Source organism: Scleropages formosus, chromosome 1 (assembly GCF_900964775.1).
Source record: "Scleropages formosus chromosome 1, fSclFor1.1, whole genome shotgun sequence".
In the NCBI taxonomy this organism is placed as follows: Eukaryota; Metazoa; Chordata; class Actinopteri; order Osteoglossiformes; family Osteoglossidae; genus Scleropages; species Scleropages formosus.
Window position 1 is genome coordinate 13,360,983 of NC_041806.1, and position 27,668 is coordinate 13,388,650.

General features: G+C 43.5%; 2 protein-coding genes across 2 annotated transcripts; one reads left to right on the forward strand and one right to left on the reverse strand.

Annotated features, from left to right (window-relative positions):
- Positions 1-403: 403 nt before the first annotated feature.
- Positions 404-13,666, forward strand: nrn1lb (neuritin 1-like b). The gene is made up of 3 exons (XM_018751441.1): positions 404-482; positions 12,216-12,366; positions 12,522-13,666. The coding sequence occupies exons 1-3, from the start codon at positions 428-430 to the stop codon at positions 12,799-12,801; spliced, it is 486 nt and encodes a 161-aa protein (XP_018606957.1). The 5' UTR covers positions 404-427; the 3' UTR covers positions 12,802-13,666.
- A 4,079-nt stretch (positions 13,667-17,745) lies between these two features.
- LOC108933979 (nuclear factor 7, brain-like) lies at positions 17,746-23,522 on the reverse strand. Its single transcript, XM_018751435.1, has 6 exons — positions 23,108-23,522; positions 22,073-22,168; positions 19,979-20,212; positions 19,800-19,870; positions 18,634-18,758; positions 17,746-18,361 (listed from the first exon to the last, which is right to left on the reverse strand). Exons 1-6 carry the CDS (start codon positions 23,480-23,482, stop codon positions 17,850-17,852), a joined length of 1,413 nt encoding a protein of 470 aa, XP_018606951.1. The 5' UTR covers positions 23,483-23,522; the 3' UTR covers positions 17,746-17,849.
- Between the last annotated feature and the right edge of the window lie 4,146 nt (positions 23,523-27,668).

Sequence of the window (27,668 nt, forward strand, 5' to 3'; positions counted from 1 at the left end):
AGCGTAGGGGTTAGAGCTTCTGCCTTTGAGCACAAAAGTCGGCGGTTCAGTTCCTCCTCTGGTTGTAGTGAGCAAGTTTAGCCTTAAAAAAAAAAAAAAAAAAACCCAGATTATAGTTTATGGGTAAATTAACTGTTCTCCTTGTAGCAAAGCGTCAGATAAAATGTAACTTTATCAACGTGTAAAAAGTTATATGGGACGCGTTCATCGGTAGAATTAATCTTTAAATTATGTTTCTATAAAATATTTGCTCTTCACAGTGAGTACATGCTGGCCTCCCCCTCCCTTCTCTTTCCGTCTCTCTCTCTCTCGCGCTGCACCGGCGCCGGACGGACAAGGTTAGGACGGCCGGAGGAGGAGACGCGCGATAGGTCGCAGTTTGTACCAACCTAGTCCGGTTATTATTTTTCTTATTTATTAGTAGGTCATGAAACCACATCCCGGTGTCGTCTGGCTCCTCGCGCCCGTCGCCCTTCAGTTAAGTAAGTGGCATTTACTGTTCAGTACATTGTTTTACCGTTTTAACATCTGTTGTTCTACCCCTCCCTGAGGCTGAGGCTCAGGCGGGTGGTGGTTGCAGCTTTTTTTTTTTTTTTTTTTTTTGGAAAAAGCCATGTTTTTAGGTTATAATTATATGCTAGTTCGTTTGTGGAAGCGGCAGTGGAGGAACTTTTTCAAATGGCTCTTGATCGACTGTATGTGCCGGTTTGCTGCGGATGCTGATATCCTTCTCTTCTCATATCATAATTCTCTTTTAGGATTTTAGGGTTCGCAGTATGATTGAACTGAAGTGTATGTGTTTCTGTTCACGTAAATTACATTTGTTTGAGTGAGTCCAAACTGCTCGATTTCTGAGGTGAAATTGCTTTCTGAGGTGAACTTCTGTGCCAGCAGTAGTGTGCTTTTTTTTGGGATTTATGATGCTTTACTCCTGAGCGGTTTCTTTATGGGTTTCCTGCAGAGTTCCTATGGAAGTCATTGTGTAGCTGGATCAAGTGCTCTTGTAAACCTGCCTTAGGTGGGATAGAGTCACTCAGGTGAAGGGTGTGTACCTTGAGCTGTGGGATGGTCATTCGATGGTCAGCGGGGCCCCGTAGGGTCACCCTGGCTCTCCCTAACCCTAATCCGAGACCTCCCACCCTAGCACCTGACACTTAACTGTACCCCAAAACTGAACCCTAAAGTCCAGTCCACATCCAGAGCAGCCTGTTAGTGCTGAGATACCATTGAGAGTGCTAGCCTTGAGTACTTCTTTTCTGTCCTTCACACACACTGTGTGAGAATTCAACACACAAACACAATCCTGTGGAGCACAGCATGTCAGCTTTGCAGGCAAATGTGGTTGGAAGAAACAAGAAACAGTGGGACCACAGCTGTCATCTCTGGGTGGACCTAAGTCTCTTCTCTGCTGAAGTTAAACCTGTGCGTGGTGCAGCCCATCATCAGCACTGTGTGTTTAAGCTGTGAGAGGCTTCTCATTCCATTACAGGCAGTCCCCGGGTTACGAACGAGTTATATGTCCTCAGTCTGTCTAAGTCGGTTTTGACGTAAGTTGGAATAGTTATGTGTGGTGGGTATCTAACATCAGTTTGTCAAATCTGATGTCAAATCCGATAAGGATGTTTTAGTGTAATATAACAATACAGTAATAATAATACGATGTAATGATAATAAATGTACCTACAGTATTTATAATAGCGAGAGACATAGAAAGAGTAATAAATGTTACTACTGTCATGATGAACAAACAACATGGAGGTGGTTTGAAACAAAGTGCAGGATCAATTCTTCAGAGTCGAAGGACTAATGTGTTCTCATGGTCGGGGATGGGCAAATAGTTGGTTGGTCGATTGGCGAACTAATAGAAGCGAGGATCCGAAACCGTGGTCGAGGGACAAGGCGGGCAGTCGTTATCAAAGAGACATGAAGCTGGACTGGGGAACAATGAATGAGGGACAGGACTTGGAAGAGCAAAGTGAGGTATGTTTGAGAACGCAGAGGGGAGGTTGTCTTGAGTGAGATTCCGCAACTGGAAGAGGTTGAGAAGTGTCTTTTACATTTACATTTATTCATTTAGTGGACACTTTTCTCCAAAGCGACGTACATCTCAGCAAATATACAATTTGTGCAATACATTAAGAGAAAGAGACATAGCTGCAGACGCGATTGTTAAGTAAACCTAGTTTGTTACTTTCCACTTGATGCACCGATGTTAATTGCTTGAGTAGGTGCATAAAACGCAGGATAGATGAATCCTGATAACCTTCCTACAATTTTTTTTTTTTTTTTAAATGAGGTACGCAAACATTCACATACAATGCTGGAGTAACGGCTGTGTAAAGGCTTATCTGGGGATGATCATAAAGTTACGGTGCACGATGCATGTATTTTATAGGTGAATGCTCCGATTGAAGTTGCTGGTTGAGGTGCCGGTGTGGCCATGACAGCTACAGTATTTAAAATGGAGTGTGTGTGTATGCGTGCATGTGCGTGCAAAACATTAAAGAAACTTTAATGTTCGCTTTTCCAATGTTCGTTGGTGTTTCACCTTTTGCTTTATTATTTCCACTTTAGTTTCAGTCATGATCATTTTCCTTTTCTTGGATGCATCACCATCACTTGCATCACATTTACACTTTGGAGCAATGGTTAAGAGGGTAAAAACTAAAAAATCAAAGCCAAATACAGTAACACGCAAGTCACTGTTAACAGCAACGTGGTCCGACTGAAAAGAAGGAAGTCTTTGTCCTACCTTGGGCTTATGTGTCCCATCCACGAGCTGACAAACTGCTGTAGACACGTGCTGTTTTCATGCGGATTGCAAAGTAGCACCCGTTTGTTATTGCAATCTATTGTATGTAACTCGAATTTTGAATATAATAGGTTTAATTATTAAATTTTTCTTTCATTGCTACTTAAGGGTGACAAAAATTAACTTCCGGTCAGAAGGAGGGGTGGTGCGTAACTACAGGTTGTATGTAAGTCGAGCATTCGTAACCTGGGGACTGCCTGTATAGCCAGCAGGTAGAGCAACACTTTGCATCGTTCTGTAAATGTGCTGTAATCTCAGCATTGACGACCAGACCTGGCTGGCAGAGAAAGGTTGGAAATTGGCGCACTCTGGTTGGATGTCTGGGCTTTCTCTACAATTGTTCTCGTGAAGAAGCTGAACATAAATCCGTCTTTGTGTTTCATATCCTTGCAACTTGGAAATCACTCCAATTTCACCTTTCTGTGTACTGTAATGCCTAGTAGGTGATATGTAGTGTGGTGTAATGTTAGAGCTGCCAGCTTGCCCATAAAGGACCCGGGTTTGAATTCCACCTTCTGCTGTAATACCTTCAAGCACTATACGTACTCTTCTGTCTAAATTGATTAATCACTGTGAATCACTGAAAATCTTAAGTCACTTTGGGGAAAAGCATGTACTAAATAAGTAAATGTAAAGTACATTATCATAGTCAGAAATACTGTGTAGAACCCTAGGTCCACATCCCCTTCCTGAGATCAGTTTTGGAATCAATCCGGTCTGTTCGCATACTGACACACATGATCGATTTCACTCAGTGGCTAAATGTTCACTAAAGCTAATGCAAGGTGGAGGGCATAGACAGGTGTGACAGTTTTCCTTAAATGTTTCACCAATGTGTGAGCACACCTCTCATTGTAAAGTGTGTGGACTCTGTCTTCTTGTTGGTGACTGCGTAAAAAGTAAAAAATGTACTTGTTCGTAAATGAAAATGATGGGCTCTGTTGCCATTAGTGGTTTAAGAAAAGTGTTGTTTAAATATGGGAATATTTTTATGTAGCTTCTCCAGTTTTCTGTGTTTTATTCAATTCAATTTATTTTTATAGAGCACTCTTCTCACACAGTGACACAGAGAGCTGAACAAAGGGATAAAACAAATAAGATAGTTGGCTATATAATAGAGTACTAGCTTATCCATGCAGTTATTAAGACTATAAGTATGCCTACTAGCCATGGAGTAAAGGAACAAAAAACTCCCAACTGAAAGTCAAGGGAGAAAAAATACCTCTGGAGGTCTATGTACTGGTGGCTGCCCACCCCTCCTGGCCATTCTAGATTAAAAAAGACTTTTAAGTCAATTTACAACTAATAATAACATTGGAGGTGAGTGTTATTGAAATACCATCACAACTAATAATGCAAATTCTTTTACAAGGACACTTCCATTGTCAGAATACATGCACAAGTGTAATATGTGTGCAGTTACAACCACATCTGTTTTACAGACCCCTGAATGGTCTGCACAAGATGCTACAGTTCAGATCAGTCAGAATTTAAATTGTTCACTGAATTGGACCTGGCAGAGAAACTACTAACTGGCATCATTCCAGTGGTAAAGACAAGAGAGGTCTGTGGGGATATGAGGAGAGAGACCAGACAAGTTGAAGATTGGAATCGGTAGGGCTGATTCTCCAAAGGATGTTGGCAGCTTGTTTAAACAAGTTTGGTGATATGTCAGGTGCTCAGCAGCTTCTCACCTGCGCTGAGAGTTGCAGCTATGCCTAGCTGTCCTGTTAGCTGTTGGCAATTGCTCTTACAGGAACACAAACTGGACATGCAGATGCACATTATCTACTTCCTCTTAAGGTTTTTTTCAGGCAGGTGAGTCTTATGCAAAATTAACCATTCAATTGCAATAACCGCTTGTCCCATGCTGTGAGCTGGAGCCTATCCCAGAGACAATGAACAGCTGAACAGGTGGGGCACACCCTGGATGGGATGCCAGTCCATCGTAGGGTCACACCTAGTTACCCAGGCTCACAGCCAGGCAAACGTACTGGAGCAATTGAAGGGCAAGCATGTTGCTCAAGGGCACTACAGCCGGAGACGGCGATCAAACTGGCAACCCTCGGAGGCAATGGCAGCCGTTCCAACCACAACGTCACCAGCCCACCCATATAAAAACTATAACACAGCAATTATTAACATCTGCTCCAATGTAGCATTTCCACTGTGATGAACTCTAAACACAAGACATTACAGTTAATGACTGCTGCCTTAACTCCATGTATATAAGTTCGTTGGAGTACGCACACAAACACAGTCACTCTCAGTTGTTCTCTATCCAGTTTTGTGATGTATTCATCACGGTTCAGTACAGATTAATCCCCTCATTTGCACTGGCCATATTGCCCATATTCCAGAGTAGGTACCTACTATGAAGTCAGTCCTTTAGGGCCAACTAATTGCCCAAGTGTTGGAAGACTAAGAGAAAATTCCTGCCCTGCCCTGCCCTTGGTCAGAAACTTTAGACATCTGTCACATACGTTCATCTGGTCCCAGTTTAGAAATCTTGTGGTTCCCAACCCCTGGTTCTCTGGAAAGAGTAATATGTTGCATTGTTTTCTGTGGTTCCTGTAATCATTTTACTTTAGTGGGATTACAGATTGTGGTTACAGGCTCCATGACCACAAAAAATTGTAAATTTAAAGTTAAGTGAAATGTACTAGACAACAGATGGCAGGAAGGCAATACACTCCCATATGTGTAGGTCCACTCAGGAGTAAACTTGCTATACAGTATTCAGTCATTCCTAGTCAATCTTCAGTTTATCCGTTAAAAAGCCCTGTGGAAAAGGATACAATGTCAGTCACTTTGAATAAGAGCTAAACAGTTAAGCAACAAAATGTGATTTGCTCAGTCCATTTACACTACTGGCTCACTAGATTAACTCAGTAATTACTTTCTGATTCAGTCTGTCATTTATTCATACATACCAATTAATTTGTTTACTCATAACAGATGACTCTGCAGCTGGAGTTGAAAGCATGTGTGTTCAAGTCTGTCCAAATGAAGCCCCCTTCACCCCATTGCACACGATTCTTTACCTGGTCTGTGAGGGCTCATACTTTCCTGTCCTTCTGCCTTTAATCTTAAATTAAAAATAATTTGCTTTTCCGTTATTTTTGTTCTGTCCATTGAAATTGTCCTTTGGATCTCTTTAGTTTTTACATATCCTACTTTACCTCTAATGAAAGAGTACCATCTCATGTGTTGCCCATGTGTCTAATGTGATGTCCTGTCAGAGTAGCTACCTCTTATCTCACATCTGTTTTGTTTAGAGTCTTCTTAGCAACTTGAGGGTCCAAATGGATCTCAGGTTGATCTTTTTACATGTCTTACATGTAGAGCTTTGCCTGGATTGTTAATGATTGTTCCAACACAAGAGCCTTGCTGACATTGCACATATTATCCTCATTGGGCTGGTGTTGGAGGATCACTGGAAATTGCTTTGCTGACCTTTGCTTGGCATATTCTTTCGCCTAGGCCATGAGTTCTCACAGGAAACTGGTTGTAACATTGAAAAGGCAGAGAGAGTAACTTGCGTGCAGAGTTAATAAAAGCTGATGAAGAGGATTAACTGCTTATTGCCAGATTTTCATCTGAAATTTAAACTTGTCCCACCAGCACTGAGCCACTGATAAAACCCACCTTAACAGGGGAACCTCCTGTATTGATTATGTAATCCATTCTGTCTGTGGAAGAGATCATACCATCTGAGTATGATGCACCTTAACTGCATTACATGCCAAAACACTAATCAGAAGGGCCCTGAGTGGTCCAGCAATGTGCTGCTCACACGAGGGGCAAAATGTACAGTGTTACTGGAATCTGGAAAGTGGAGCTACCCGCTATTTTGTTTCAATAGGTCTGCTTTGAAAATGTTGTTTAGAAAAATTTATAAGAAGATGTAGGACCTTAACCCTGCCCACACTCCCAACACCACCTACAGCCCTTCTATTCTCCACACAAGCCCATAGCGTCTAAAAACACTCATCCAGATCATGAGGATCTGAAAGGTTTATGGGTAATTTTACAACTGTAATTGGGGGCAAAAACTTATTAACAGCTGTTGTTTTGTTGTATATTCTGTCTTCCCTTCACTTAATTTGTCGCATTCACAATTCCTCTCCTCACACACACAAAGGATTTTTGTTTTGTCCTTGTGTGAGAATTGCCCTAGGATTTTGGTCTCTGCTGTCCTTTACACCTAATTTTGATGCCTTTGTTGCAGAGTTCATTAACCAAGCCTCTGTAAAGACACATCTATAGAGGCAGTTACTATGGTAAGCTCTCTTAGTCCCTATGGCAGTGACAAGAGCTAGGGTCTATAGCAGTGCCCCGTTACTACGTGTGGTGGTTGTAATGTTACCAGCAAGTGATCACGCAGGATAACCCCAAGATAAGCAAGTGTGTGACCTGTTTACAGTAATATCTAAATATTATACATATAATACTGTAATTTATTTGAAAACCTTCTTGTTTTACATGAATATTACATCTGTTTTTTTTGTCATTTAGCAGACACTTCTCTCCAATTTGAATTACAACTACTGCCATATAGTATTTATCTGACACCTTTTCCTCTCAAGGTGTCTGATAGTTATATACACTACAATACACTACCTACAGTCAGTCCCTCATCTGCACATCAGGGCAATGTAACACACATACAATTTAATCACCAATTCACTGCAAACACGTGTCTGCATCGTAGAAGGAAACCCACAGAAATAGCAGGCAAACATGCAAACTCCACATAAAATGTCCACAAAGCATGTAGATTTCTTTCATTTTCTGCACCACATGCTAGAATTATACTTTGCTGCTGTTCTGAAGCAAACAATGGGTCACACAAAAGTTGTGCTGCATTTCAGGCTGTAACTGTATTAGAATGCCTTGTACTGCTGGGGGTCAACACATTGGTTTAATACATGTCCTCTCCTTTCTGGCTTTTGCTTTGAGAGGAACAGTGGAACTAAGCTCCTTCAGAAGTTTGGTGAAACCTGGTCAATTAACTGGTCATATTGGAGGTATCTGTCTTCTGTTTGTTCCCAGGTGGTCATTTAGTTATTGCTTGTAGCCCAAGAAGCACCTGGCCATCAGCAGACCCCCTCTAGCCAGAAGGTAAACTGGCCCCTCTTTGAACTGCTAAGACCATTCTTTTTTGTCACTGGAAAGATTCCTCTGCAGAAACATCTTTGCTGTTTGCTTCTTGGAATGTGGTGAGGCAGCACTTGAGAAATCTCTTGGCTCTGCCTCCAAGTATGTAGAGTTTAACTACATATCAGACACATGACTTTTAGTGAGACATCTAGACCAAGCGGAGCGCTTGAACCCCTCAAAGCAGTTTTTAAACATTTTGAGGGAAGAATAATTGACATGAGCAGGTGGAGAATTCTGCTGAGCAGAAGATTGTGGGAGTTTGAAGCAAAGACTGCACTACATTCCTTGCTCAGGCACCTCCTTGGGATCCATGTGTACATTCATATGTTGTATTATGTTTATACTTCTGGCCCCATCATGCCCAGCTGTTCAGACCTTGAGAATAGTCATCAAGTTTCCCCTTTGTGTCCTCAAGCCCTGGATGGTTGCTGTGGCAAACAGTATCTGTTTATTTGATGGCCCTCAGTAATTGTTCTTTGTTTGGTTGCCCTTGTGGTTCTTTGCTGGGTGGCTGTGCTGTTTCAGGCTCAGTAATCCCAAACCATACCATAGCTAGTAACTGACCAGCGGGGACACTGAGTCGTTATATTTAGAAAATCAGTAAGGTGGATGTGACAGCGTATCACCTAGATGATGTTTTAGAAGTCTTTCCAAGATGAACCTGGTGTGTTGACATTGATTTTTGCATTCCCTGATCTTTTAATTTTACCCCATTCTTTTCTCCTTCTTTCTCTCTCTGTCCACTTGCTCCCCCTGCCCTCCTCACTCTCTCCCTCAGACCTTTATTAATTGTTCATTGACTGGAATGACACTACTATTCCCAAAATCGCCATATAACAGGAAGTCAATCATATTCTTGCTATGAAGAAATAAGAAGAGAAGAAGGCTACTATGAAATATTCGTGAACTTCTCCAAGACGCGCAAGCGTGGAAAGCGAGCCGGCACGCTAGTCAAGCTCCGAAAGCACGGCTTTAGAACAGCGCTGCCTAGTTTCCATCTGGCGAACCTCCGCTCCTTACCCAACAAAATGGACAAACTTTTCCTCCTGTCCCAAAGAAGCAAGGACTTTTTAAACTCTGCTGCTCTGTGTTTCACGGAAACCTGGCTGAATGAAGCCATCCCGGACAGCGCGCTACATCTACTGGGCTTCCAGCTGTTCAGAGCGGATCGTGACGCGGAATCAGTGGGGAAATCACGTGGCGGTGGGACATGCTTCTACATCAACGAAAGGTGGCGTACAGATGTAACAGCGTTGAAGAAGATGTGCTGTCCCGACCTAGAAGCGCTCTTCATCAACTGCAAGCCTTTCTACTCGCCGCGGGAGTTTTCCTCGTTCATCCTCGTAAGTGTTTACATTCCACCGCAAGCGTGCGTGAACGCAGCGCTGCAACAGCTGGGCGACCAGATCACAGACACAGAGCAACAACACCCGGACTCTGTTATAATTATTCTCGGGGACTTTAATAAAGCAAATCTCTCCCGTGAACTGCCAAAATACAGACAGCATATTACATGTCCCACCAGAGACAGTAATATACTGGACCACTGCTACACCACAGTAAAGGATGCATATCACTCTGTTCCACGGGCAGCTTTGGGGCTCTCTGATCACTGCCTGGTTCATCTTATACCGACCTACAGGCAGAAACTGAAATCAGCTAAACCTGTAATAAGGACTGTTAAAAGATGGACTGGGGAAGCAGAGCAGGACTTACAAGCCTGCTTCGAGTGCACCGATTGGAGTGTTTTTGAGGCTGCTGTTAGCGATCTAGATGAGCTCACAGACTCTGTAACATCATGTGTCAGTTTCTGCGAGGATATGTGCATCCGTACCAGGACTCGTTTAACATACAACAATGACAAACCGTGGTTCACTGCAAAACTCAGATAGCTTTGTCAGGCCAAAGAAGACGCCTACAAGAACGGGGACGGAGTCTTGTATAAACAAGCCAAAAACACACTGGCAAAGGAGATCAGAGTGGCTAAGAGAAACTACTCTGAAAAGCTGAAGAAACAGTTTTCAGCCAACGATCCTGAATCAGTGTGGAAAGGCCTGAAAGACATCACAAATTACAAGACACCATCCCCCAGAACCGTGTCAACTCAACAACTGGCCGACGATTTGAATGAGTTTTATTGCAGGTTTGATAAACCCTGTCTCACACCCCACACCCATTCAGACCCTCTCTCCACGCATCAATTAACACCTCCAGTAACCCCCACCTTCCCCCCTCCTGCATCTTTGATCTGTGAAGAGGAGGTGCGTCGGGTCTTCGTCAAACAGAAGACAAGGAAAGCACCAGGCCCAGACGGCGTCTCACCGGCCTGCCTAAAAACCTGTGCTGACCAGCTGGCCCCTATCTTCACAAAGATCTTCAACAGATCACTGGAGATGTGCGAAGTTCCTTCCTGCTTCAAATGCTCCACCATCATCCCCATCCCAAAGAAACCCAAAATCACAGGACTTAATGACTACAGACCTGTCGCCTTAACGTCTGTGGTCATGAAAGCATTTGAAAAACTGGTGTTGGACTACCTGAAAGACATCACTGGACCCTTGCTGGACCCCCTGCAGTTTGCTTACCGAGCAAACAGGTCTGTGGATGATGCAGTCAACATGGGACTGCACTACATCCTGCAACATCTGGACAAACCAGGGACTTATGCGAGAATCCTGTTCGTGGACTTCAGCTCAGCCTTCAACACCATCATCCCACACCTCCTCCTGTCCAAATTAACCCAACTCTCTGTGCCCACCTCCATCTGTCGGTGGATCACCAACTTTCTGACAGACAGGCAGCAGATAGTGAGGCTGGGAAAATTCTCATCCAATACTCGCGCAATCAGTACTGGCGCCCCCCAGGGATGTGTGCTCTCCCCACTGCTCTTCTCCCTGTACACCAACGACTGCACCGCTAAAGACCCCTCTGTCAAACTCCTGAAGTTTGCAGACGACACCACACTCATTGGCCTCATCCGGGATGGTGACGAGTCTGCTTACAGACAGGAGGTCCAAGAGCTGGCTGTCTGGTGCAGTCATAACAACCTGGAGCTGAACACGCTCAAAACTGTGGAGATGATTGTAGACTTCAGGAGAAACACCTCAGCATTATCCCCACTCACCATCATGAACAGCACTGTGGCAACAGTGGAGTCATTCAGGTTCCTGGGCACCACCATCTCACAGGACCTGAAGTGGGAGCCCCACATAGACTCCATTGTGAAGAAGGCCCAGCAGAGGTTGTACTTCCTTCGCCAGCTGAGGAAGTTCAACCTGCCACAGGAGCTACTGATGCAATTCTACTCCGCAGTCATCGAGTCCGTCCTCTGCACCTCTATAACTGTCTGGTTCGGCTCAGCTACGAAATCAGACATCAGAAGAATACAGCAGATAGTTCGGACTGCTGGAAGAATCATCGGCACATCCCCGCCAGCTCTCCAGGAACTGCACTCGTTCAGAGTCAGTAAAAGGGCTAGCAAAATCATTCTAGACCCCTCACATCCAGGCCACTTCCTCTTCGAACCCTTGCCATCTGGCCAGCGCTACAGAGCACTGAGCACCAGGACAGCCAGGCATAAGAAAAGTTTCTTTCCTCAGGCCATCTACCTCATGAACACCTAAATCTCTCCCCTAGAGAGTAAACCAGTGCAATACATAATGCTATTTATATTTATATTTATAAGTTTTTATCACATCATATCTCTTCTCACACTCCCTTGCATTTGTAGCTAGTGACTATTTTTGTATATAATATTGGGTACTGTATATTTTTATATATTTTTCATCCCTTATTCACATACTCTATCTTCTCATCTGTCTTGTCACTGTCATTCTGTCTGTGCTGTGGAAGTTTCTGTCACCAAGACAAATTCCTTGTATGTGTGAACATACTTGGAAATAAAGCTCGTTCTGATTCTGATTCTGATGTATCAGGTCAGGCTTTGTGATAAGCGGTTCAGTCTGAGCTTCTCTGGCATTCAGGAGTTCTTATTCATATTCTTACTCAGTCAAGGAGACAGTGTAGGCCAGCTTCCTAAATGTTTCTCAATGGTTATACTTCTGATTCTATGTTCGTGTTATTAGACATGAATTCTGAATGGTGTGTTATTCTGATATCATTTTTTATTCCAAACAAATGCTGCTTTCGTTGGTAGAAACTTGTGCAACTCAACTGTGGTGCTAATAGGGTCAGTACAGCTCCACACCAGCAGCCTTCCATTTTCTGTCCTCCTCTGCAGTCCTGGTCCCCAGTCCAACATCCTCTGCTACTACCAGAAAGTGTGGTGCCATCTACAGAGGGTTTGCCCAGTGTCTGCTTACGCTTGGAGACAGCATGGCAGACAGCATGCAGAATGACGAAGGCACACAGGAAATTGACACCATCTGCAAGTGAGCATGAAGAAAGCAAGATGACTTCATTCCACTCAGCTGGAGGGAACTCTGTTCATTAGTTTGCTTTTTTTGAGAAATCTCCTGTCTTTAGAGTAAGTTGTCTTTACTGCTCTCCTTTTTCTTATGTAAGTCACCTTTGCTGCCCCCTGCAGGTCCTGGGATGAGTTCCACAGATGTGCTAATGCTGCATTAGCTGGGTGCCCTGATGAGGCAGCGGCTGTATGGGAGTCCCTGAGGCAGGAGTCCAGGAAGATGCAGTTTTCAGGGAACCTGTATGACATGTGTTCTGACCGTGCCAAGGCTCCACCCACCCAACAGAACCCATCCAGGGAGGACGAAACTAATCAGGAGTCTTTGAAGGGTTGTGCCCTCCTTTTCGCCCCTGTTCATTTCTTGTTGCTGCCTGCCTGTCTGGTACTACAGAAGGTATAGGAGGCTTGGGGTTGGGCGGTACCACCAACAGAAGGACATTGGATGCGCTGCACTCCAGGTTCAGCCCCAAGGGAGCCTTACAGTGAGATGCACAGTAACTCCTATATATCTCCTTGTGCAATGCAGAAAACAGTCGCACAGCTTACAAAAACTCACAACTCTCTGTCTTGGCCTAATATCTGTGAACAGGTAGACACACTCACGTTATTGTTCTGTACAACACACACACTCTACCTCAGTTTACAGTATATCAGACCCTTATTCCTTTATTTCACTCCTTATCAGGAGACTTGGTTTCACAGTTCAAGAGCATCTTGCATGTGTAGCTCTGCACCGGACAGCATGTGACTGATGCTGTGTTTTCTTCAGGGACTCCAGAAAAAACCTTCTCTAACCTCACCATGCTGAACCTGAACTGCTGTGCAACTATAGTGTTTAATGACTGTTCTTTACTTATCAGACTCCTTTGTCCAAAGTGACTTACAAAATTAGGTAACTTTACACTCATTTACCCATTTATACAGCTGGATCATTTTTACCATGTCAATTCTGGGTAAGAGTTGGCATTTGAGTGTAGGTTTTATGAGTGTAACCACTATGCCACCTGCTACTACCACTATATTTTCCCAGGAAAAAACTTAAAGTGATGCTGTATATAGTGTGCAATGTGTTTTTATTTGCTAATAGCAAATGGGGGAAAATTACCTTGCGTTGGACTAGGATCTGTCCGCAGTGTACCTTACCTAACCCAGTGCCCTGTGCTTCCAGGACCATCCTGACCCTGCATTAGGACAAGCATTTATTGATAATGATTAAATGTAGGAGAATATAGCATACTGAATGAAAATACAGTCATACCCTAAGACACAGCCATTAGAGTTATGAGAATTTGATTTTACAAGTAGTATCATTTAGTATCTCTGCTTAGGCTTATAGGGCGTTTCTTCACGTTTATGCATGTATGGAACCCTTGGTCAGTCGTGCAGCCCAGGTGCTGTGAGACACCTTGTCAGTTTGTTCAATGAGTGTGAATTTATTTACTCTTCTATTTTTTAGCTTAAAGGTTGAATGATTATATAAACACTGAGTATCATACACATGTATTGTGTTTAAGTGTGCATGTAACAGCTATAAAAGAGCTGAATGAGAGCAGATAATTTTGAACCAGGTATTAGAGTCTGTCTCTTGAACCTGTTGCCCATTTCTGTAGGAATTCTTCAGTTTCTTTATATTGTATGTGGTACAGTCAGTAAACTCTAAAACCAGCCTGGTTACAGTAGAACGGCTATACTGTTACATTAATATTCATGTGCTGGCGGCTGCAACCCCCATCTTAAAACTTACTGACTGCACCATCAGTTTTCATTGTCAGTTGTTGAAATTCTTTAAAAATACACTTTCTCATCATTTTTTCAACACATTTTTTATTACGATTACTTTTCATTTTGTTATTTTTCCCATTTTGGTCTCATGAGGAAAAATAAAAATTCCAGAACTATAGCATCTCCATTATCCTGGATGCTTTTCTTCTTGTGACAGCAGATGGTGAGACTTCTGATGCAAGTGATCAGATTCTCTAGGAATTCTGAATTGTATTTCAGGCTTTTTAGCTGTTCTTCTGCTCAAAATTCTCCATGAAATCACTGAGACTCTAAGTGGAAGCTCTCAGAAGTCTAATGGATGAAAAGACATCAAAACAAAAGTTATATTTCAGAAGGATCATCTATTCTAGGGAGTCATTGCAGACCAGGCCTTGGTGATCTTCCTCCCTCCTTCTTCCCACATCGTTTGGTCTCTGAAAGAAGCATTTGCTTGTGTTCTTTCATTAACTTTTTCCTGAAAGTGCTGAGAGCAGTTTGGATGATCTGCTGGATTAGTCATGGCTTCTGGACTCAGTCCTTCATCTGCAGGGACATTCTGTTGTTGGGCATCTTCAGGTGACAGCAGGTACGGTGCAGAGCTGGAGATGGTGCTGTTGCTTCGCATCCCCTATGTCTCAACACTAAGCCTGCTCTCTTCTGGTCTTTAAAGAAGAACTTCAAGCCTCGTCTGCTTTTATTTCGACATTTCACATAAATCTTTAGTAACATTGCATGGTATGATTTGTTATGCAATACTGATGGTGTACGTGTGTGTATCGTAGTACTGTGTACGTGAGAGTGTGGAAGCAGTTCTGCACACATACAGTATGTAGCGTGTCCTGCAAGCCTTTTTCTGAAAGCAAGATTGTGTTTAATGGACAACGGTCATTTTTTTAGGTTGTGGTTGACTTTCTGAGCCTCCTGCTTGTGGTTTATAGAAATGAAGACCAAAAAAACTATCAGACAGCGGTGCAGACTGATGAATATTAATCCCCTCAGCATGCAGATTTCATTCTGGATTAAGGCTGCCTGATGCTGAAACTCTGGGGCAGGTTCTGCAAAGCCCTGTGGTCTTTCATTGAGGCAGATGTGTGAGTTAAATCCTTGACCGTGATGACGTACTGACATACTATGGGAGCTGTGTGGGGCTGCACAGATGTGGCATGTAAAACTGTTCACACACTTGCCACAGGCTCTATATTCCACGGTCTGCTAGCCTGCTGCCCTACAGACCTGAGGAGCTCCATCAGTGGGGCCGTCTCTAATATGACTCTGCTGTTGTGAGGAGATCAAACTTTGGGTGAAATAAATAATGAATGTTTACATGAATCAGATACCTGAAGAATATATCATCATTATGAATGCAGAGTAAATCTACCTCAGGGCATCTTGTGCCATATGCCCTTAAAGTGAGTCTGAAGGTTTCAAGCTCAGTGTGAAGCATCCAACTGAGAAGTCCCAAAGAATCACAGTAAAACTAAAGTGTGAGCAGTAGAGACTTGAGGAGGTTGTGATTCAGATGAACAAAACACCCCACCCACTTTGTTTTTCTACAAAGGGAGCTCTTCCCTGAGCCTTTGATGGATCTGCATGTTACAAACTCCAATCAAAGTGGTTCCACACAAGGTCAGCTTTGTTACATTTTAATCACCTCATTGGTTCTAATGTTTCTCTGCACCTCTGATTGACTTCATCTGCATCCGAGGTTTGTCGGAACCCACTGGCTGATTGTGGGAGACAGATGTAGACAGACAGAATTCAGATAGCTGATCACAGGCTGCCTGCTCTAGAGTTTTAGACAGAAAGGTGAGAAGGGAGACTGGCCTGTAGTTTTGGACTGAGTTAGGATCCAGAGAGGGTTTCTTTACCAGAGGTGAAATGAGAGCAGTTTTGAAGGCAGATGGGAAACAGCCAGAGGAGAGTGAGGACTTGATGATCTTAGAAATGAAGCTGGAGAGTTGCGAGGAGATGTTCTGTAGGAGTCACGATGGGATCGGATCAAGCGAGCAGGCGGTGGCTTTGTGTGATATCAGTAGGTTGGGGATTTCAGATTCAGAGAGCGACTTGAATTTGGAGATCATATTATATATATTTTATATATTATTGTATTATTTTATTCCAATTCATTTTCCTAATAATTAACTCATATTCTAATAATTAATACATTTCTAACTACTTATTTTGTCTGTGCAGGGGGTGTGGTGGTGCAGTGGGTTTGACCGAGTCCTGCTCTCTGGTGGGTCTGGGGTTCAAGTCCCACTTGGGATGCCTTGTGACGGACTGGTGTCCCATCCTGGGTGTGTCCCATCCTGGGTATGTCCATTCCCCCTCCAGCCTTACACCCTCTGTTGCCAGGTTAGGCTCTGGTCTTCTGTGACCCCTGCTTGGGACATGCAGCTTCAGACGGTGTGTGTGTGTGTGTGTGTGTGTGTGTGTGTGTGTGTGTATATTTTGTCTGTTTTTTTTATTTTAATTTCATCACTTTCACTTAATTTTTCAATTTATTATTCACTTTCAGGGGTGCGGTGGCGCAGTGGGTTGGACCACAGTCCTGCTCCCTAGTGGGTCTGGGGTTCGAGTCCCGCTTGGGGTGCCTTGTGATGGACTGGCGTCCCGTCCTGGGTGTGTCCCCTCCCCCTCCGGCCTTACGCCCTGTGTTACCGGGTAGGCTCCGATTCCCCGCGACCCCATATGGGACAAGCGGTTCTGAAAATGTGTGTGTGTGTGTATTCACTTTCAATTGATCTATTGTACCCGTCCTGGGTGTGTCCCCTCCCCCTCCGGCCTTACGCCCTGTGTTGCCGGGTCAGGCTCCGGTTCCCCGTGACCCCGTATGGGACAAGCGGTTCAGAAAATGTGTGTGTGTGTGTGTGTGATCTATTGTACCTTGGCAAGGTAAAAACAGGGAGATTTCAGTAATCTTATTTTGTGATAATATCTATGAAGACATGACATCACATGGTGCAAACAATAACACACACACACATTTTCAGAACTGCGTGTCCCATACAGGGTTGCAGGGAACCAGAGCCTACCCGGCAGCACAGGGCATAAGGCCGGAGGGGGAGGGGACATACCCAGGACGGGACGCCAGTCCGTCGCAAGGCACCCCAAGCAGGACTCGAACCCCTGACCCACTGGAGAGCAGGACCTGGTCCAACCCACTGCGCCACCGTGCCCCTCAAACAATAATATTAAATCTAAATTATTCTAAAGCAGACATAAATATATCTATTCCATAAACATTCAGCACAAGATTTAAAATCTGCAATGTTGTCAGTAATTGAAAAGACAGACTTTAAAATTTAAAATAAAATAAAAGGCTAAAGTCTGGGTTGAACCTGGGTCAGACAAGGTGGGGGCTCAAGACTGTCAAGACACCTTAATGAAGGAGCATTGGCTGTGATTGGTGAAGATGAAGATGAGAATGATTGAATAATGACATTGTTACTTTGATTTTCCTTTCATGAAGTTTTGTTTCTCTAATTACGTTCTATAATTTCTAAACTTCTTAAACTTTGAATGGTTTTATTATTTTTGAGTTTGAAAAAGTTTGAAAGATTTGTTACATTTTGCTGCTGGATTTATCTCATTTTGCAAAAAAAGAACAACTATCTTTTTCCAAGTTTATATCTCAGTAACATTTTTTTCAATATATGGTGATTAAACAGGATCAGCACAAACTGTTCAATACCAAATGACCACCAGTGGATCAGCGTTCTCGCCTTTGAAGTAGAACCCTGGGTTGAAGTACACAAAGAGGGACTTGTCAGTGTCATATGAACATGAGTGAATGAGAGACATATCATCTGCGTTGTAGAAGGAGACGCGCTTTCTCTCACAGTCCAGGAAAGTGCCGATCTTGGTGGGCCTGACCTGCAGATCAACCAGGATCTCCCTGGCACTTCTGACCCTGTGTTTGCCGAAGCTACTGTTCAACCTGCACACGGCGTCTCTGCTACTTGCTGACTGAGCATCCAGGCCCAGGCTCCAGTGGCTCTTCTTGCCCACGTCCACCTCCCAGTAGTGCTTTCCAGCCCGAAAACCCTCGTCACTCCACGTGTGGCACATGGAGAATTCAGGTCCCCCAGTTGCAGAGCCCCATCTTGTCCTTGAGTCGACATGTCTGACGCTGCGACTGTCTGAGGACACCACCAGGCAAGAGTTGCTGCGCTTTGCCACAGCCACACGGTCAGGAACTGGGGTGGGAAAGGCAAAGGACTTCACCAGGATTTCATAAGGTTTGGTGGAGTCATTCATTCTAGACTGACCAGGACATCATCTCAGCATTGTCACTCCCTGTATATAACTTTCTGAGGAAGGAGGATGAATGCCAAAGACTAAGTCATTGTAGCATCAGTCCTTCCTCCCATGGATGTCATGACTGTTGACTTCCAGTCCTTCATTCAGGGTCAGAGACCAAAGCAGGAGACATGATCACAGGTGTTCTTCAATGTAGAGGACCTTTTACCTGGCTTGATGACCTTCAGCATCTCCTTCCACACAAAAAATTGCAGGTGACTCAGGTAGGGACCTAGAGAGATGGAGTCACCCACGTCTGGGCTCATTTGCAGCTCACATACCTCTGACTTGTAACTGTGGAAAGTCAGAGGAAAATCTGACAAAATAGGAGGGCTGAAAAAAGCAATGTAACACACACACATGCTAAGGGAATTTTAGTCATCAGTTTACCTGAACATATCTTTGGACTGTGGCAGGAAACCAGAGTGCCTGAAGGAAACCCACACATGAACATAGACATGCACACTCCTGCTATGGCACCCATGTACCACCCAACAGGTAGTGTAACAAGTAAAAATATGGACCTGCTCCCTGAAGGATATTTCAACCAGCAATGGGTACTACTGTAGTACTCTTTATCAGGGTACCTCCCCTGAATTACTTTACTAAAATACTGAGCGGTATAAATGGGTCAGACACTGTAACTTTTTCTTGCTGTATACCTGTGTTAAAGCGCTCTGTGTCACTATGTGAGAAAAGCGCTCTATAAATAATAATAATAATAATAATAATATCATTTCACTAAAAGGACCTAGTAAGAAATGCATTAATAATAATGCTCCTATATAGTAACACTTAAAACTCTGAGTGCACCTGCTATTAACTACACTTGCCTGGGCCACAAAACAAAGAAACTGGACTTTTGAGGGGTGGAAATTTGTCTAAGGACCAATGAGAAGGGATTTGAAATATCTGGGTTCAACCAGCAAGTACTTCTAAGACACAGAGAGACTGAGCACATGAGCTGTTTCCCACTACCCAGCACAGTGGTGGCAGCATCATGGTGTGGCTGGTGATCTTCACTTAGTCCATGGTGATTTCACCCAGCATGGCTATCACAGCATCCTTCATGGGCCATTCCATTAGGATTACAGCTAGCAGAGCAGAACTTAATTTTTCAGCAATATACCAATCCAAAAAACATCTCAAAGTTGTGTAAGAACTTATTGGAAAAGAAGAACACTGAGGGACAAGTTGCTTCAATGAGTTTGACATTTCAAAAAATTCTGTTAGTTCAAAGAGTTATGCAAGAAACTCATGTGCAGCGAGTATTCTCAGACTTCTGACTACTGCTGTATGCTTCTTTTCAAAAGTTCCATACATGGGAATACTCACAGATCTGTCATGGTATTCTGTTCTTTGTTCTTCAGACCTTCAATCACCAAAGAACCTTCATCAATCCACCACTGAAACAAATCAGATGGGGACAGACACTCATTACAGAGAACAACACTGACTGCCTTTGGAAGGATTCTCAGGGACACTCTCACCTAGAGTCACCTGCTGGGTCTAACCTGTTGGAAGTGGTTGGGCTCATTGAGGTCCACTTTTGCCTGCAGGATCTCTTCCATTTTCAGCCTCTCCTTCAGGGTTTGCTCCATTTGCAGCAGATGTTGCTCCAGTGGGGTCAGCAACTCTCTCTCCTGGTCCTTCACCTCCTTCTTCAGTTGCTGCTCCCTCTGTCTGAGGAATTGGTGGAGCACCTTGAACTGAACACCGATATTATCCAGCAGGTGATGACAGTTGTCCTGAGGTTTGAAACAGAGTAAAATGAATTTATTACTTAAAGCACTTTGAAAATACAAACCCCATTTCCAGAAAAGTTGGGACACTTTCTAAAAATGCAACAAAAACTAAAAACTGTAATTTGTTCAATCACTTTAACTTTTATTTAACTGATAAAAGTACAGAGAAAACATTTTCAGTGTTTTCACTGACAAAGCTAGTTGTATTTTGTAGATATGAAAAACAACAGAATGTGACACCTGCAACACACTCAAAAAAAGTTGGGACAGAGGCAAAACAAGACTGAAAAGGTTACACGTAACACTGTTCTGGAAGGTTCCACAATTAGCGGTTTAACCGGTAACAGGTGAGTTTATCAAGATTGAGTATAAAAGGAGCATTCACCAAAGGTTTATTAGTCTTTGCAAGCAAGGATGGATCGTGGTTCACCAATTGTGCCAAACTTTGTTAGAGACTTGTCAGTCAGTTCAAAGACAGTGTTTCTCAGCACAAGGTTGCAAAGAATTTAGGTCTTTCGCCATTTACAGTTCATAATGTCGTGAAAAGATTCAGGGAGTCAGGGAAAATTTCGGTGCGTAAAGACCAAGGGTGGAAACCGCTGCTGAATGTGCGTGACCATAGAACACTCAGGCGGTATTGTTTGAGAAACTGTCATGCTACTGTGGACATAGCCACAAGGGCTCGGGAGTACTTTGAAAATTATTGTCACTCAACACAGTCTGCCACTGCATCAAGAAGTGCAACTTGAAATTGTATTATGCAAAGAGGAAGCCATTTATTAATTTTGCGCCGAGTTCTCTGTGCCCGAAGTCATCTGAGATGGACCGAAAGACAGTGGAAATGTGTTCTGTGGTCAGATGAGTCTACGTTTTAGCTTGTTTTTAGGAAAAACCGACATCGGATTCTATGTGCCAAAGATGAAAAAGACCATCCAGACTGTTACCAACGAAAAGTGCAAAAACCAGCCTATGTGATAGTATGGGGTGCATCAGTGTCCACAGCATGGGTGACCTGCATGTATGTGAAGATACTATTGATGCGGAGGCTTATGTTGGAATTTTGGAGAGACATATGCTGCTGTCAAGACGACGTCTTTTCCCAGGAACTCCATGTCTATTTCAGCAGAACAATGGCAGGCCTCATTCTGCATGAGTTACAAAAGCGTGGCTTCGGAGGCATAGAGTGCGTGGGCTTGAATGGTCTGCCTGCAGTCCAAATTTGTCTCCTATTGAAAATGTATGGCGCATCATGAAGAGGAGAATCAGACACCGGCAACCACGGACTGTTGAGCAGCTCAAGTCTTGCATACAGCAAGAATGGGCAAAAATTCCACTTGAAAAACTGCAACAATTGATTTCTTCAGTTCCCAAATGATTACAAAGTGTAATTAAAAGAAAAGGTGATGTGACCCAGTGGTAAACATGCCTCTGTCCCAACTTTTTTTGAGTGTGTTGCAGGCATCAATTTCAGAATTTGTTTATATTTAACAAATAGAATGAAATTCATCAGTGAAAACACTGAAAATCTTTTCTTTGTCCTTTTTTCTGTTAAATAAAGGTTCAAGTGAATGAACAGATTACAGTTTTTAGTTTTTGTTGATTTTAGAAAGTATCCAACTTTTCTGGAAATGGGGTTTGTAGCACTGCAAGGGCTTTGACTATTAATAAAACAGAGAAAACACTGTAAATCCTGTTATAATTTTCACTGAATCTACACCTCAGTGCCCAGAAATATTTTCTTAATACAGAAAAAAATAGATGCAGTCATGATAACATAATATGCTGAACAAACTCTTCACATATTCCAGTCCAATCTGATATTTTTGGATTGACTTTTGGAGAAGAACAATGAATTCCTCATACTTTAGTTTTCTGGATTTCCAGTCTCTGCAGGGAAATGAGTTTCTTCAAGGCACTATTGTCCTTCAACAGGAACCCTAGAGCCATGTTTAGCTCCTCCTGCACGTTGAACAAGACAAAGTGAGCCGTCAGTCTTTTCTGCTTGTTGTATGTTCAGTGGCAGTGAGACACAGAGTGGGTCTTTAACATCAAAATCTTTGTTGCATTTACCCGATATAATAACAATGCAGTATTTATCCCTTTTACATCCTTTCTACCCTCCTCCCCACCTAATAAATGGGAGGGACAGCATAACCTTACATGCAAAGGAGAATACAGCGTTGTTTCTCTAAACCAGCCATTCTGATAGAGATTTTACACATCTGCAGCACCAACAGCAGCACATGTATTCCCATTAATTTTATTAACCATATTTTTCTGGCACCTTTATCAAAAGCAGCTGATTGTGTGAGGTTTGTTCCATGAGCTACTTGTATGGATTTACCCATTTAGTTCAGGGTAAGTACCTTGATTCAGGGTACTACAAGAAGGAGGTGGGTCGAACGGCGATGGCTCTAACCACTACATCACCTGCTTTCTGGATAGGAAAAGGAATTAAGCTCAGTTGCTCCATCTATTAGGCTGGTGTATCCAGAAAGACACTAGAGAATGAGCCTGGAGTGTAATTTTGCATCCCGACAAGGGGTAGTTTGCCATATTTGAGGATATGTTTGATGTGTATCTGCCAACTCTAGTGTTGTGAACTTAGTGCCACCCTCAAGGCCTGAATTTGCAGAGTCTAAGCTTTGTATTATTCAATTTTCTCTCTCTCTCTCCCTCCTCTCCTGTTTCCCTATTTTGAAAGACTTGTACTATACCAAGAGCTCTTGATTGTCTTCACTACATTACTAATTATTTTACTCAAGGTTAAATTACTGTTACTGCAGATCCATCCCCTGCTGCGGGTCATGCCTGGAGACAGTGTACAACTCACAGTGTTGGGTGAAGTATGTAGACCCCGTGCCCTTGCTCCCTTGTAAAGTGGTCGTGTGTACTGACCTTACTGGTGGCGGCTGCCTCAGAGATGGGCTGGAAGACGTGGCCATAGTGTTCCTTGGCATCCCGACACACCACACAGGTGAGCCGCTGGTCCGTCACGCAAAACATTCTCAGACACTCCTGGTGCATGGGGCAGGTGCCCACCCCCAGCTCGGTGTGCACTCGGTCGACCATGTTGCGTAGGATCCGGTTGGGCCTGAGCTGGTCTTGGAGGAATGTGGCGCGACACTCAGGACAGCGGGGCCCCTGTGCAACAAGGGTCCCCTGTATGCAGGAATGGCAGAAGGTGTGTTCACAGGGCAGGGTCGTGGGGTTGTTGAAGAACTCCAGACAGATGGGGCAGCGGAGCTCCTGTAAGAGGCCAGACATTGCCATGATGCAGTTGTTGTCTTTGCCTCCCAAGACTGAATTGCTCCGTCGCTTCCGTATTGTGAAATACATACTTTAGTTTCTGTTTCATTTCAGTTCTGTTTGTTTAACCCTTGGGACTCATACTGCTACTTGATGAAGCAGCACCAAGCTTCCAGAGACATTTGATCGATTCAGCCAGGGCCAATGGGCTCTTTGTGCCTTTGCTGTGTGTCCCCAAACACCAACTGTGCACTGAGCTAAACACACTCCCACAGCACCCAAGACAGCAGCTGCCTTGAGGCTTTCGCATGAAGCAGCGTGAAACTGCTCAATAAGGAAAAACAAAGAGCTTGCATTTACAGACATGTACAGACATCACAAGAACTTCATAAGAAATTGACTCTGCACTCTCCAGTAGCAACATGCGTTCTCATGGCACGGTATTCAAACATTATGGTTTATACACATTCAAACTAAGTCCATATAAGTGCAAGTATAATTAATTTTAACAAATATGACACATACAAAGCACAATACATGCAGTAGAGAACACAGACAACGTCTCTGCAAGAACATAAAAGGTGAAGATGGAAAGTGGTTCTCCTCATTACAGCAATCAAGATGGCACGGTCTCCTAGCCAACACTGTGACCAGAAGACTGCAAAAATCGATTGCTTTAAACAGGTCAATAATTAACCAGAGGACATGCCACAGAGCAATAAACAAATTTATTCTCCCCTTCTGCCCCCTGAGTTCATCATAAGTAACTCTGCCACCAACAGTGTGGCAAAGACTGGATGCAACACTGGTGTTACAAGTGGGATAGAATGAGAAGCAGGCTCCAATGTCTGAGTCTCTCTGTTGGAAACATGAGCAGAGCTCTTTCTACCTCTAATACAGGAGTCCTGCATCATCAGCTTAGACCTTTTCAGCTTCATGAGGCTGACCCCCAACCATTACAAACAGCACAAACAAAAATCCTTTATGTTAGTTTGTCCCATTCAGAGGATCATTTTGTACCTTTCTTTTCAAGATATTCACTCTGATTATTCTTCCATGCTGGTCACTCCACTCTCTTTTACTCTTTCACAGGTTATCCCACTTCCTTCTCAGCTTCATTTTTAATTGGCTTGTGTTATATTAGAAAGTGTTGCATACATAACTGTTACTGTATATTGATAATCCCAGGAAGCAGAGTAAATTTGTTTTTAATGGGTGTGTTTAAGATCTGGCAATTGTAAACCAGTCAATTGTAATCAATTGTAATCAATCAATCAAATCAAACCAATCAATTGTAAACCAATGCAAAGTCAACGGTATTGATTCCAGCTGATTGATACAGTAACTAAAAAATAATTGTACATTTCACATTAAAATATCTTCAAAGACTAATTAAACTTTTACAAAATAAAATTTAATTCATATTTATACAAAGGGATAACTGTTTTAAATGTTTGTATGCATACCTATATACCTATATTTGGAGACATAAAACCATAAATTAACACCAGTTAAAACATAAAAATGACACTGTGACTGATGTGTCAGTTTAATGTCCATTTAATGGCAGGACCCATGTTGCTGCTGGTCACCCCTGTCCCATTCGTTGTGTTGGAAGCTATAGGTCTGCGCAGGTGTGTAGTGGGGTAATAAAAACCATTTTTCCTGAGTCCATCACTAGTAAAGCTTTCACTAACACCTCAGCAAACACAGCCACTACAATATTATTGATAAATTTATCTCTATTATTTTTTATCCTTTATCTTATGTGAAAATTTTAACCTGTGTTACACTGATTTACCAATTTATACAGCAGGGTAATTTTTACTGTATTAGTTCAAGGTAAGTACTTTGATCAAAGGTACTACAGTAGGAGGGGAAAGAAGCCCAGGTTTTTCTAAGGCGGCTGTATGCACTATGACTCTCATTTCCCCAGTAGTATGATAAACCATAAAATGGAGGTGCAAGGGACAGAGATCCTAATTTGCAGAGGATCCTGATAGACCCTGATAGGGGGCTGTGTTACAACAGGCTGCTGGAAAGCTGTTCTGTGTGGGGGGTCTCTGTGGAACTCAAACCAACCTCCCGGAACAATTCTTAAAGGCTGGGCACCGGGGGAAGGAGGAGGGGCACAGTGGGAGACAAAGAGAGGAACAAGGAAATGGGGTGTTGAGGCAGATGGAGCAGTGTAATATCAATAATATAATAATATCAGCAGAGGGGGCAGTAGTGCGGCAGGTTTGGCCAGGTCCTGCTCTCTGGCAGGTCTGTGGTTCCAGTCCTGCTTGGGGTGCCTTGCGATGAACTGGCATCCCGTCCTAGGTGTGTCCCGTACCCCTCCGTCCTTGCGCCTTATGTTGCCAGGTTAGGTTCTGGCCTGCTGTGACCCTGCTCAGGACCAGTTGTTTCAGACAGTGTGTGTGTGTGTAATAATATCAATAAAAAGGGTTTCCCTCTCAGGGACATGGAACCTGAAATGTGATGAAGCCGAAGATTCGCCATGTGGAGGCAGCAGAATAGGAATAAAAATAGACATGGAGAGTATGATCATCAATGACGACAAAGCAGTGGGATTAAAGCATTAAAAACATCACTGAAGAGCATATTTATACCATGTGATGTCAAGTCTTTTATAATCTCCTTTTGCAGGACAACCACCTATTTCTCATGTTGTCTGTGTGTTGAATCGTGCTCAAATTTTTCCTGGGGGGTTAAGGGGTAGGGACATATATACAATGAAGAAATATTTTTACATGAATGTTGAACATCTGATGTCTGATGTCATGGAGAGGCTGTTCTGTTCTTACATTGTACCTCTTTGTGCAGGAAATTTATAGAGTGGTAAGACCCCCCCTTACCCCTCCACATGTTAAACACGTGTTCTGGTTTTGTGCAAGAAAAACAAGTGAAATTTTAATTAAAAGTTGCACACTGTGCTCCTCAAGGCCGAGTCTCACCATCATTACTGCAACCAAGGAGTCCCGAACCAAAGGGCTCAGAGCGGAACCAGTAAACAGACAATGAACGGCTTTTTAATCTGCACTGCACACACTCAAGAGTCCAATCCATCTTGCTGGAGGAGAAACAAGAACTCTGTCCTTCTGCTGTTGTTCTCCACTTCTGTTCCTGCTCATCTTTTTCCACACTTGTATATTTGAGGAGGAAAGGCCCCTGCTAAATGGATGTCTAGCAGCCCACCATCACTGTCTCCTCCCTGGTGAAGATGGAGAACGGCCAGGTGTGTGTGTGTGAGTGCTTGTGTTGGCAGAGGATATAGAGTGTATGGGGAGGCACAGAGTTATGTTGTTAAAACACACTGTAGCATGCCGGGGCAGTCTGAAGGGGGGGCGGAGCCGGGACAGCTGAAAATAATCGACACCTCTACTTCTTTCCCGGCCTCCAACAGTGAAGGGGGAGAGTCTGAGGACTTCCTGGGCGCGACGACCTCGGGCAGTGACAGATGCCGAGAGCGACGGTGATCCCGTTCTCCACATCTCTCACCAACCGCTCCTGATCTGCACCTGTTCCCTGCACCCCCGTTCCCTCCCCTCACTAGTCCCTGTGACAAACACAAAGAAATAAATCACCTCGCCAGGCCACTCACCAGACCATGTCGGCCCCTTCTCTTCCTAGACACACATTGTATTTATGTAGTTTTTAGTGGTCAGACCAGTTGAAAGGGAAACACTTTGCATGTTAAGCAGCACAATAAATCATGTGTCAGTTATAACCCTCAGGTTTCTGCTGCTCTCTATCACATACACACCTAAGCCTGGTCATTGCTCTTTAACCTGTCTGTACAGTGTGTACATATACATGACACATGCTCAATTTACATTAATCAGATGTTCAGCTGAGGGTCTTGACCAGCTTCCTGATGTTCAGCAGTAGCTTCAGGAGGACCATGCAGTTCCTGCACCTCTGGCAAACTAGGACTCCACAAAGATCTCACCCACAGACTGTCAGCTGTATCACTGGGGCTGCTGTGTGTGTGTGTCTGGAGCTCCTTAAGAAATAGACCTCATACTCGTCTTTCTGATCCGGTCCACCAGGCTACAGGTGAGTTGAGATGACCTGGAATCATCCAACACGCATATTTCATGAAAGGTATTATGGAATAAAGCGTCTGATAAAAACGATTAAGGATAAACGACAATTTCACCATCCAATCGGATTATTTTAAGCTTTCTGTGGCCCTGAGGTTCATGCA